The 13834-nt window shown below is 33.8% G+C and overlaps 1 protein-coding gene across 8 annotated transcripts; it reads right to left on the reverse strand.

Annotated features, from left to right (window-relative positions):
• Positions 1-8245: 8245 nt before the first annotated feature.
• LOC112723252 (uncharacterized) lies at positions 8246-12741 on the reverse strand. 8 transcript variants are annotated; one of them, XM_025774526.3, is made up of 12 exons: positions 12260-12741; positions 11984-12081; positions 11698-11786; positions 11413-11488; positions 10661-10750; positions 10401-10447; positions 9823-9884; positions 9640-9744; positions 9394-9518; positions 9171-9226; positions 9038-9074; positions 8246-8855 (listed from the first exon to the last, which is right to left on the reverse strand). In XM_025774526.3, the coding sequence occupies exons 1-7, from the start codon at positions 12672-12674 to the stop codon at positions 9842-9844; spliced, it is 858 nt and encodes a 285-aa protein (XP_025630311.1). In that variant the 5' UTR covers positions 12675-12741; the 3' UTR covers positions 8246-8855; positions 9038-9074; positions 9171-9226; positions 9394-9518; positions 9640-9744; positions 9823-9841. The 8 variants fall into 8 exon arrangements, with proteins under 8 accessions (XP_025630311.1, XP_072064044.1, XP_072064043.1 ...); XM_072207943.1 differs by having other exon boundaries at positions 9635-9744; XM_072207942.1 differs by having other exon boundaries at positions 9632-9744.
• Positions 12742-13834: the final 1093 nt, after the last annotated feature.

Here is a 13834-nt window from a genome sequence, read left to right on the forward strand (position 1 = left end):
ACGCAAAACAGGGACATTCTCAATCTCAAGGATTCGCAACAACAATTTAACAATTTAACAAGAATAAGACTTGAATAGAAAATCAGCAACCTGATAGTAAGAGACGAATATCAATCCAGCAAATTATCAAGAACAAATAACAAAACCTGAATAGAAAATTCAGCAACTCAATAACAAGAAACAAGAACAATCTCAGTCTCAATCTCAATCCAGCAAATTGAAACAAAACCCAATAATTAGCAAATTGACATAGCAACCCAACAATTTAGCAAACTAAAATAAAGTAATCCAATAATTTAGCAAAATAACAACGGAACAAGATCAAGAATAGACATTCACAGAAAAAAAATAAGAACAATAACATAACAGAGTTAACAAAAATATGGTCAAGAATCTTAAATCCCAGTAATAACAAGAATAATTGAAGAAGAATAATCACAGTATAACAATTTAACCATCGTAAACGAATTAAAACAATAATCATAGTAAAAAGTACAATCCAGGGGACGCGAGACGAGCACAGAAGAGCGCAATGGGGACGATGGCTTCAACCAGATGCGACGAAGGTGGTGACGCGGCGATGGCTAGACGGAGCAGAACGGCAGAAGAGAAGATTTTGCTTTGCTGAGGAAGTGAGGGTCGAAGGAGATGCTGAGAAGGTGCGATTGTCGAATGAGGAAGAAGAGCAGACGACTAAACGACGACTGTGGTGCCTGAGCCCGACGGATGGCGGCAGTCCTTACGGTGTTGTTGGAGGAGCTAGGGTTCAGGGTTTCTTTCTTTGATTTCTTTCAAGGAATCAGGGTTTCCATCTTTGAATTTGAGTGAACAGAAGAAGGGGAAGGAAGTCACACGATGCGCGATTCTTTTTTTTATTTATCTTTCACAAAATCAAAAACATCATATTACCATGGGAGTCAACTTGGCCTCCGGGTTTTTTTTGCCATCCTAGCTCTGCTAAAACAGCTTCAAGCTCCTCAAGCTCTTTTTCTTCAATTCCGTCTTTGAAAGTTGCTCTTCAGTTTCCTTGGTAGACAACGAAGGTTTACGAGGCTTCTTAACAACAGTTTCAGGTTCTACTGGCGCTTCTAAATCATTTTCATGTTCATCCTCTGCATCATCAAGGCATCATCACTATTGCTTTTCTGCTATTAAATCATTCACATGTCTTGCAGTTAGTCAATGTGAAGCTCAATGTCTCAATGAAACAATAATAACCATCTTCTATGTTATTAATTTGCCATTAAGGCCAAAACAAATTAACAATTAAGTGCCCAGTTATGCAGCTTTCAGCTTTCACTACTCCAAATGGGACGTGAAGGGCAAGTCCATGAAGAATAAAGGCTACATTATATCATCTATGTTAAACAAAATAGTTATGGGTGAAGACACAATCATTTTAACTATGCAAGATTGAACTTTATTGAACTTTATATAGGTGTTAAATGATTAATTCAAAGTTGTCAGAGAACTTTATTAGTATTTCAATCAGGATATTAATCTGTTTTTTAGAAATTGGATATTTGTTAGACTTTAGAAGCTTCTAAATTTTTAGATAGTTAAAATTTTTCTACTGGTGAAAACATTGATGATTGCCTATGTTATCAAGCTTTGAATGGGTTAAGAAATATGCTTTATTTAAAAATCAATTTTATAAGCGGATCAAATAAGCAGATTTTGTTAGATTTCTTTTATAATTAAAAGGAAGAAAAAAGACACGAGAATTTGAGTTAGGGTTCTTCTTTTATACGATAACTTTATTTTTATTACCGATGTATAATTTTGTATTATAACCAATATTTTGGAGAACATATCTCTTTTTTGCGATAAATAATTTAATTTGGGGATCACTGCCATGCAAAAAGAAAAAATGTATAAAGACATCTACTATAGCATGAACTGTTGGAAAATTGTTTCTACTTTGTTAGTTTGTCTTATACTTTAAAGCTCAAGTCATGTATTCATATTTATTTGGTTACCCTTTTTGTATCAAAAATGGGATATCGGTATGTGTTCTTTAATCTTATTAAAGAGTTTGGGACAACGGCATTAAAAATTTGTTGAGAAGGTGGAAACTTTGACTATTTTAAAAATAAGTTTTTTGCATTTCTGTATGGATTTTCTCACTATAGGCAAAATTTTTTGCTTCCAAAGACTATCAAATTTTTATTCTTTATGTATTATTTCTATTCATTTGAAGTTTACTAATCATATTTTGGATTTAATTGCTGTTATGAATAATTGGTGTTTTAATTAATTTTCTACATCTTATTTGATCCTTACTTTTGTTTAACGTGTGATCCATGATGGGGTTGTTGAACATTTTATGGGTGTGGTTTAGTGGCAGCAACCAAAAGAAGCCATTGGACAAGGTGCAAAAACTTGTGCAGAAACCTTCTATTAATCGTTATAGTGACAATAATGGTCTTCCTTAACTTCAAGCAACATTAACGAGAAAGGTAAGCAAAAATGTTCTAGACTCTATCTTCTTTTTACAACATATAAATGTATTAACTAATTGGAACTTGTTTTTGGAATGAAACTTGGTTTTCAATAAGGGTCAAGTGGGCATTTAGTTACAAAGCTTTTTAGTAGTTGAAATTCCTGAGAATTGGTGATCCTTTTCTACTAACTCCTATGCTTTGATTGTAGTTGTGAGATGTAAACAATTTGCACAAGTCCTAGGTAATGGTTACTACAGGTGCCAATCAGGTGATCAATCCTCATAAGATATAAACATGTTTCATAATTTTATATTTTTTTCATGACATAAAAATATAACACACGGTTAGTGAAGATAATGCACTTTATAAGCATTCCAGTTTCCATTTCATACCTTTATGTTTATGTGTATAATGTATTTTTCCTTCTTGGCTTCTCTCCATTTGAACTTGGAAAGGAGCATAGTTGGGGAGAGATTTTCGGTGGTAATGAATTGGTGGTCAAATCCAAGGCCAATGAGGTAATTTATGTTAAAAAACGCAACGACTTTCCATGGTTTCTTCTCACGGATTCGCATAATTTGTGTCTTTGAGGTGGGTAATTATCAGTAATTTTGAATAATTTTAATTTTTTGTTGAATTTCGTCTCTATGAAGAGAGATTGTTATTCGGTTTTCTGTTAGGTTCTCCATTTTTAGTATGTGATGATTTTGTTAAGGTTTGCAATTATGTTTCTGATTTTTCACTAGAGTTTTTGTGTAGTTAAATCTAAGTTTTGTAATTTTCCGTTGATTTTAATAGTCAGTTTTGTATAATGTACACTGAACCATTGAATTAATAATATGCTCATACACACTTGATTTTGGTTACATTGTCCATGCTTCAAATTTTGTAGGCTTCATTTTGTATTAAGGTGATAAGATCTGCTCCAAGAGCGTCCCAGGGGGAAGGGGCGCCAATATACCAAGTAGTATGATTCTATTTATAACTTTATATACAAATACATATATACTTTTATATTTCTCATGTTACAGAAAGTTGTGTAGAGCACAATATTGGAAGTCATTTATAACATGTTCATGTTCATTAATTTGAACATTAAAATATTACAAACAACTCTTTTGATTGTCATTTACAGAAATAAATTATACAATACGAGCAAAGAAAAATTGAGTTGTGATAGATATTTTTTACTGTTGTGGTGGATTGATCTCTTCTTGTGTTTCAAGTTCGGATGGTTCCTCAACTTAATTTTTTTCGCAATATAATTGTTTCTTATATTATGAGCAAACTTTGCAAGTAAGTTTCATAAATCATAATTGAATAAAGACACGTGCTACCTAACATGAGATAAGATGTCATTGTTTATAGAATGCGTATTTTCTTAGATTATGTCTCTATCATATGTTTTTTTTAATTATTTTTTTTGTCGTATTTATTGTATAAAATTGAAGTGGAATTATACTTCCCTTGAATAAATGAGTTGGGTCAAGTAACAAACAAAGACTAATAATTACTATGCTTAAATTTATGTTTGAAAATATAGAATCATGATTGTATACTAATAAACGAACAAACATATTAAGAGGTTGCGTTAATGAGTAATAACTCAAATGACATAGTTTCTCCACACTCAATTAAGAGGTTGCGAATTCGAGTCTCCTATCTTTAGTATAAAAAAAATGAACAAACATATTCCGATTTGTTTTTGTTAAATGTTGGAAGGTGTTTGAACATAAGTAACGTGTTGGCACGATGGTTTTTTTTTTTTTAGTTTTGTAACAAGAATTATTTTATTATGCTCACCGTCACAGAGTGAGTGTATGTCAGGTGAATGTTGAGCCTCCTAACATAAATCTTTTTGGTAAATTTTAAGATCTGCAAATTTTAAGATCTGCAATCAATTGTTACTTGTTCAATGTCCATACCACTTAAAATTTCTATTTAGATCAATCCAACATATGAAGTAAATGTAAACAAAAAAGAAAATAAATAAATTAAGAACAATGTTATCTTGACATATAGTAGTATTGTTGTTTATTTAATGAAATTTTAAATTATTTTTTACTTCAGCAACTGGAGAAAAATATTAGTACAAGAATATTTTTTAAGTTCATATAATTTTAGTATTTTAGATTTTTAATTAATCCAATTAAATGAGTCAATCAAGTCCGGTTTTTAGAACCTTAAAAAATACACACAAAATAATTTGATTTACAATTTAATTTCATTGAAAATTGATGTAAAAATTACATACAATACATCACTCAATAACATACTAAAATGTACAAATAATTTAAAGTCTCAAAATACACAAAAAAAATTAGTAAAATTTCAATAACTCATAAAAATTGACTGAATGAAAGATTATAAATTAAAGTAATAGAAAATATTAAAAGTTGCTATAATAATAATAATTAATTATGATCTGATGAAAAAAAAAAAGTGAAAGAAAAAAACGAAAAAGCAGAAAAGACAATATAAATTAATAATTTTAAAAATAATAATAAAATTAAAGATAATTTAAAAAATTGAATATAAAATTAAAAAAATAAAATATTTTTTATCTATTAGAATTATACATGAATTATACATGAAGATAACAAGTGTTTTGTTTTGAATTAAATATTATTAAAAAAATAAATTTAATAATACTTATAAATAATTAATTTGTAATTAACGTTTATAAATATTTATTTTTATTTTGTTACACATAATTTTTTAATATATTATTTAATTTAAATTTATAAATTTTATACATTTTAAAATTAAATAAATATTAAAATTTTTATATATTTTTAAATATTTTTTATTTTAAATTTTTAAATTATTTCATCAAATTTATAATTTTAAAAATAAAAATATAAACATTAAGCTAATATATATAGAGAGAATAAGTTGATATTTGAAATCCGCAGATCTGTACATCCGCATGATAATAATTAAAAAATAAATAAATAAATATATATGTTTGACATTATATTCACTTTTTTTTACCAAAGATAGGAGACTCAAATCTATAACCTCTTAATTGAGTATAGAGAGATTATGCCATTTGAACTATTATTCATTGGCTTAACATTATATTTACTTGTTTGTATATTTTAGTTAGTAATTATTATTCATATATTATATTATTTTATTTTTATTATTCAATAATAATTTAATTAAAAATATTTTAAAAATAAATAAATTTAAAAATATTAAAAAATATTTTTATTATATTTTTTAAAGAAAATGTTCAAACTATGTGGATATATCCGATATCCTCTAGGATCCGTACCTAATCCTAGCTTTTTGCTGCCGCAGCACCACCGATCTCGTTCGATCGCAGTGAGTGATGGCGGAATTGGATGCTGCTGAGTCAAAAATACGAAAAACGGAGCAGGTTGAAATGGCGAAGGAAGCGTGCCTTCGCCTTATGACGTATGGAAAGTTGATCGTGATCAAACTGAGCAATTTAAAGGAAGAAGTTGATGTCAAAGATTGGACTTGTTTGCCTCCACCACCGTTCGAGATGTTTTTGGATCTTCCAGGTCATGATATGTGTCCCTTCGAGTTCGACTCCAAGATCTATATGGCGCCGTCCGACAAGTTGAGCCTGCCGCGTGAAATTGGCAGAGCCAAAGCCGTTTCCATGGGGAATCTGGTCGCCTGGCCAATCTACGAAATCAAATTTGAGGAGTGCAGAATTGCCCCTACGCTGGATGGTGCACCCTTTCCTTTTTACAAATCATACATCGCAAACACGCCAGGCTCAGGCGATGTTTACTTCTATATAAATGTGAGGCAACGGGTCAAAGATGAATCTAGATTTTACGTTCTTTGTTCTGATTCTAGAGTTTGGAAACCCTTGATGGCTCCTGGGGCCGCCATCATTAGCGAGCCACATGTCGAGAATACCATGTTCGTCCTCGACAACAACCTCTTTTTTTCATCGTCCAGGGAGTTGGAGAGAGACTCCTATTTGGCCCGCTTCGACCCCATCAAAGAGACTTGGATGGATATGTCTGCCGCTGATAACAATCTTTCGAACTTCAGAACGAGTAGACTCATTAGCGGCAGTGACCAATGTCGTATTGTCCATAGGAAGAGTGTCTTCACCATGGAGAACCGTGGGATTACTAATTGTATGCGCCATGCGTTTGTTTGGCCACCCACTAAGGAGGAAGATTTCCCCACCGCGACCCACTCCTCTTCTATCAGCGAGTCGCCGGAATCATATAATATGATTGAAGACTATAAGCACATAGTGTGAATCATTAGTAACGAAGATAATGTCAACACTTAACTTTCTTCAATTTTGATCACCTTCTCCTCAAAAGACTCTATCATCTTTGATTGCTTTTTTGCTGATGAAGGTTCGGTGATTCTTTTGCTGCTACCATAGGATGGTACTGGGGATACGCCTGAGCCATCAACTCTATCCATGGATTTTCTTGGTCCATCAGAAACTGTGTATCTCATGGATTCGCTTCGTGGCTGCTTGGTCAATGAAGCCTTAACCGACTGCAAAATGCATTTGCAATGTCCTGAGGATGATTCCTCTATGTCTTGTGATTTCAGCTTTTTACTTGACCTGCACATTTGTCATAGGTTTCATACATATGAAAAACTGCTCAGGTTGTTAAAGCCTATATGTTCCTATCAGATGTCAATCAAAATCAATTACAAAAAGAAACATTAATCCAAAAATCAAGCCACCTAAGAATTCCTAGAGTTACTACTTTTCAATTTAATTTTACCTTATTAAATCCTGATTTCATCCCAAATTTTGTTTCAAAAGTATAGTTATTAGACCTTATTATAAAAAAACATTCATTTAGTATGGAAAAAAAAAAACATCCTAATACTTAACAAAAGAAATATCAAGTTTTATTTTAGCAAAAATAATTAAATATCTATAAACTTATAAAATTCTTAAAGAAATATAGACATTCATATTTGTAATACAAAAAAATTCGAAAAATATATAAAAGAACATCCATTTAGTATGAAAAAGAAACATTCTAATACTTAGCAGAAGAAGCATCCATGTATATTAACTCGTAGAGATTTTGAATTCACCCAGAGATATTTGGCTGGTTTTTGGCTAATACCCTTTTGGTTCCTAGCATTGCTCAATTTAGTAACATTTCATGTTATTTCTTGTGGCTTATTATCCTCCTTAGTCGTTTTCAATAGGATTATGAATGAACAATGAATTAAATATTAACGTCTTTCAAGAATATGATCTTGCTTTGAGTTGTGTCTATATTCTCTTCAACTCGTACAAAATTATCTGTGTATTTTGAGATATTTGCATTATTGCTGCTGGTCATATTAAATGATCAACTCACTGCTTTCTATTTCAAAATACATGATGCATTTTAAATAATTAATTCAACTAATAGCCCGCACATATTATGTCAAAAGAAACATTTTGAAGTTTCACATGAATGGTTCTTGTTTGAAAAATTTAGTTTAAAAATTTGATTTGAGTCATTTATAATATTATCGATTGATTGCTTTATTCATTAGATTAAGAAAATAAGAAAATAATAAGAATGATGATGAAGGGAAACTGGGTTACAAAAATTCAAATCAAGTTTCTAAATGACTAAATAAAAATAATGATGTTATTTTTATAATGTCCTTCTGTATGAATTTAGGGAGAAAAGTAACATTATCAGAATAGGTCATGTTCCTAAACAAAATAAGCTAATGTGATCAGTTTTAACTGAAGTGCTATTAAGGGGTTCTATGAGTCTATTCTTTCAAAAGATGATTATTTCTACAAAATATAATGATACATGCATACGGAGTAAAGAAATTTACAAGTCTCGTTCATATATGATAATGTCATGCTCTGTACAGAGCCCCAAACTAAAACAAAACATAGGGGAGCAAAAAGTTAAGAACAAGAAGTGGAAACCTAAAATCTAATGGGTGACTTTATCAACATTTTCTTCCAATACATATTTCACATATTCAAACCATTATCTCCAGTACAAGTAACATAGTTTAGTGTACCCAGTTCTACTCAATCTATTATTTGTTGTACAATGGATTTCAGCTTCAAAAAGGCATTTGTGTCATCACAGGTGAATTCCGCATGTAAGCACATCTGGTTAATACTACATGGAAACTTCTGCATGTAGACATCAACATTTAAGTTCCTATTCACTTGCCACTGGACATGTATCTGTGAAAATGGAAATCCATTTTGCATATCTCGCAAGTCATGACCGAGAGGGCCGTTTCCGGTCAGGCTGATGTTCCGACTTCCGACCTATCCACGTTATCACATCTTCTGACAAACTGGTCAAGAGTTCTCTGCTTTGAAGGCCTATGCCCAATAGTAGTATGCTTTGCAGGGCTACTCAATGGCTGATTATTTGACACAGCTAAGGTGTTCTCATGGCCATCTAACACCTGATTTTTCAATAACTAAAATTTAGAATGGTTTCTCAAAAACATCAAAAAGTAACTCTCAAATACTGCTTGAGTATAGATCTTGAAAAAATATAAATATAAACCAGAATAAAAACCTTGAAACTAAGCATTATGTACATTTTGCATTACATATGATAGTTCAAGAAGATGTAGAAATGTACCTGCCCCAAATTATCCGGTTTGAATTGCACCACATCCCTAAGGCGTAAAAATTTAGATCATCAATACATAATAAATGTTAAGTCAATGCTATACCAAGCAGCGAAAGACTGCAGAAATAATAACAGAACCTACCAAATGATGTCATCAACCGTATCATTTACCAACTAGTATATATTTACTGATGAGACCTGTAAACAAGAACTAACTAGTCAAAAAAACAGAAGAGCACATGCTGTCTTTGCTACTCAAAAATTTAGATATGAGAGTTCTTTTCATTTGAGATTATCTGTTTTCTTAATGTTCTGATGCAAACAGTAACAACTCTCGCCTTTCTACTTAACGAGTGTGAGAATACCTGGCCAATTCTATGAGCACGATCATTGGCCGAATTAGGTCACCTGGAGTCCAGGATTGTTCTGCAAAGATAACTGTGCTTGCAGCAGTTAAAGTTAATCCAACTCCTCCCGCTTTAATGGATAGCTGCATGATAACGTGTCACATGAAATCATTATCTCAAGCACAAATACTAACCAAGACAACAGAAAAGATGCTTATAACGGAAACACATGGAAGAAATGCACAACCAAAAATACCACCATACTACAGCTGCCTTGATATAATCCTTTTCCCGGAAATCTGTAACCAATTGTTGCCTTGATGCAGCGGGTGTACCTCCATCAATCCGGATGCAACCCACTTTTTTCTTCTGGAAATTTTTAACAGTTTTTGTAAGTGCTATAATTTCCAATATAAAAAAAAGAGAGTAAAATTGAACTGGTCTTACAAGAAGGCACTCATGTATCTCATTGGCTGATGGTGCGCAAATATAAGAAACTTGCAACCTGCCTGCAGTGATCACAACATATTACACGTGATAACCACCGATAGCCCAAATGAAATAGAAAGATGGAAGCAAGAGAAAAATTTTTTTTGAAGCAATCAAACTTTCAAATTAAGCATACACAATGATTTGGGGCGCTGGAAGATGGATGAAATATAAGAATGAACACATAATCTAGTTTACAATTTGTGTTTATTTCGGTCACCACTCAGACCAGCCAATGTTGGCACCAATAATAGTTGTGGCATACGTATTAAAATGTCATATGCCGACATTTTCACCACACTGGTCAGCCAATTTAATTCATTCAACTTATGGTCCTACATTAAAGGGCACCGATTGCAATAAAAGCAGTTAGAAAAGACCAATTTAACCATGCATCATGCAAGCACACCAATCAAAGGAGATGGGTGAGAAACTAGAGAAGTTGAGAACTTGACTTTCTTATAGTACATACAGCTGCAGTCACTAAATTCTTTATTGACATTTTATTGCTTTGAAGCAGTGGAGGGGAGCAATACCTCAATGACAGTTCCGAGATACTCAAGAGCAGCAGGAATCTTGGCATCTGCAGAATTAGTATATATCTGGAATCGAATATATCATGATTCGGTTTTGATCATATACCAGTCAAAATGATTTAAACTACTCCAATATTGGCCAAGGCCTGAGAAAATGTTGCAGTAAAAACTATAGACCTATCATAGTTCTAGGTAATCAGAAAAACTTCCAAACAACTTGTACAAGTCAAGATAATGTTCAGGGCTTCTTCCATGCAAACCTTGTTAATCAGATTCTTTTGAGTAAATTTAACAGATTCAGACTCATCTTTTGATTTAGCAGACTTGAGTTTGGCTTTTACCACCTCCAACTGCAGTATAAAAAAAAAGCAACTAATATTAATTAGATTTTACCACCTCAAACGCAAACCAAAGATGGAGAGCACATATTACCATCTCCAAGTCAAATAACCTAATTTTAGAAAGAAAACTTACCACAATCTTATTCTTACCAATAAAAATTGGTGAGCAAATTTTTGAACCATTTTCAAAGTGGAAGTTTTAGTAAAATACTTATAATCTAAACAACAATCACATAGTTCAAATAAATGAAATCCACAGTCCACTTTTTTGAATATCAATAACCCTATAAAATGTAAATAGAAAATAATTTTTTATGCCCAAAATAAGCATATTGTCAAGACATACAAGAATTCTGTTCCATAACTAGCTCAAACATAAATAATCAGAACTGCATGATGCTATACTAGTCTCGAGATATAGATGCAAAACAAAAATATGGATGGAATAATGCCAAAGTGACAAAGGCACAACGACCATCAACATGGAAAAATATGTATTGCGAAACAATTATTTACTTTGCTATAACAGCTACTATATGGATGGAATCCCAAACACTTGACCAGCTTCCCCCCAAAGAAATTATATAAGCCAAGCTCGACTCTTATTAAGATAGAAAATAACAACATCAGTTTCCCAATTATAGAGAAAATGAAAATAGAAGAATTACTACCTGAACTTTATAATTAGATATTTCTCCTAGAACCTTCTCTGCTTCTGACAAGGAAGAAAGCGGGAACATCCATAACCTGCAGACTCAAATTTTCAAATAACTAAGCCCTCAAAACAGCCAATCCCGAAAAGCAGAAATTATTACCTGCCATGAAACATAGCCTATAAAGCATGAGTATGCAGGAACTTGTTCAAGGTCAAAGACATAGCCCCTAATTATGGAAAATTCAAAATTTTCAATAGAAATATAAAGTTCAATACTCTTGATGAAGTTAGCATGTGAAACCTGGTCATATTGGAATTTCGCTGCAACATGCCCACTGGAATGAAGAAAAAGTTTGACAGAAAACTTCGGCAGTTCTTTAGAAGGCTCATCTGGTTACATATAAAGCCAAAATCCAAAGGAAATGCCAATAGATCAACAAATGATATTTCAAAACCCGAAGAAATTACATCTAAGTTTATAACTATTATTTTTTCTTATGGTAGATAATTAGAATTAGAGACAAGTAACACAGCCCTCAACAATGACACTGAAACAAATGTTAAGGTTTTGAAGGAAAGAAGCATACTTTTTCCCTTGAGGCAAAGCGTCCACCTGGATTGGAATACAAACACACTATGAGAAGTTCTCCTTCCAGAAACTGAACCACAGGGTCTTTTGATTCTTCTGCATTATTTTGTTTTCTAACATTAAAATGAGGGATACACACTCATGAACAACACTTCAACAAAATTACCCACACACCAAAAGACAAATTTAACCCAACAAGAGCAGAAAGAAAAGCAAAGCTAGATAATACAAAATGGGAAACAACATGAAATGAAGAAAAGATGAAAACTTTAACTTTTGAGGACGGGAATCGGAAATGGGGTTTGGTGGGAAGGGTTGGGAATGGTTGGACGGCGAGGGGGGAGGGGTCGCGGCCGTAGAGGAGCTAGAGGTGGTGGTGAGGTAGAGGCCGACGTGGAGGCAGAGGCGGAGAGGATGAGGGTAGCGGTGAGGACGAAGGTGGTGATGACGGAGACGATGGAGGTGACGACGGGGTCAGGGAAGTGGTGGTGGTGGAGGAGGGTACAACGGTGGTGACGGGAGGTCAGGGAGGTGGTGGAGGTGGTTACGGGGGCCACTAAGGTAGAGGTGATGGTGGTCAGGGTGGGAGTACCGGAGGTGGTGATCGTGGTCATCCTGGAGGAGGATAGAGGTGAGGCAGGTGGCCAGAGCCATGTATATGGTTGCGGTGGTGTGTGTGGAAGAGCCATCTGTACATGTATATCCTTACGGTAGAATTCACCAACTTTTAATTAGTACTAGCCTAATTGCCCGTGCCAAGCACGAAAATGTTGAATCATAATAATTATTATATAACATTATTTATTAAGGGTATTATATACAATACAAAAATATTGTTTTACATATTAAGGGTATTACAGATTTCATGATTTTTTAAGCAAATATGACGAAATTTTAATCAAATTTATAAGAGATAATATTCAATTTGGTCCCTGAACTTATATGTAAGTCTCAATTTAGTTCTTGAAGTTTCAATTGTCTCTATTTAGTCCCCAAACTTTGCGAACATAACTCATATTAGTTTCTGAAACAATTTTCAACGTACAAATGTTAACGGAACACTGTCGTGACAGCCGAATGCCACAGTAAACTTTGTAAAATGATGTCGTTTTGGTTTTGGCACTCAAATAACCCAAAAACAACATCCTAAATGGTGTTTATTAAAATTTTACCTAACAAAATAAGTAATAGGATGCTGTTTTTGAGCTATTTAAATATCAAAACCAAAACTGCATTATTTTACAAGTTTTAACGTGACATGTGATAGTCTACAACAGCGCTCTATTAACGTTTTTATGCTAAAAGTGGTCTCAGGGACTAATATGAGGCACGTTTATAAACTTCGGGGATTAAATAGAGACAATTGAAACCTCAGGGACTAAATTGAGACTCACGTGTAAGTTCAGGGACCAAATTGGATATTATCTCTGTTACGGCCCGGCTCAAACCTTCTGCTGGCTTGGGCCGACCCGGGCGGTCAGGGATAGAGCGCCCCGTCGCCGACCCGGACACGCGTCCGTAACAGCTCTCCCACAGTTGTGAAGGGAGTGCCTCGAGAGTAGTGGGCCTGCCCTTACAGGGCCCACCTCTGACAATATATAAGGAGAAGATTGGCTCTTCCCCCAAGGTACGTTATATATCACATTACCCTTTCTGCCTGCACATTTACTGACAAGAGCGTCGGAGTGTCTTTGCAGGTGGCACCCCCCCTTTCTTACACAGTACTCGGGACCTCGCACCTCTCTGTCCGGCAGTCCACGACCCGACGAGCCCTTACCATCTCCCAGGATCTTCACCCGAATCGACCGGTAACCGATTTACCGAACATTGGCGCCATCTGTGGGGACTC

Source organism: Arachis hypogaea, chromosome 11, assembly GCF_003086295.3.
Source record: "Arachis hypogaea cultivar Tifrunner chromosome 11, arahy.Tifrunner.gnm2.J5K5, whole genome shotgun sequence".
Lineage (NCBI taxonomy): Eukaryota > Viridiplantae > Streptophyta > Magnoliopsida > Fabales > Fabaceae > Arachis > Arachis hypogaea.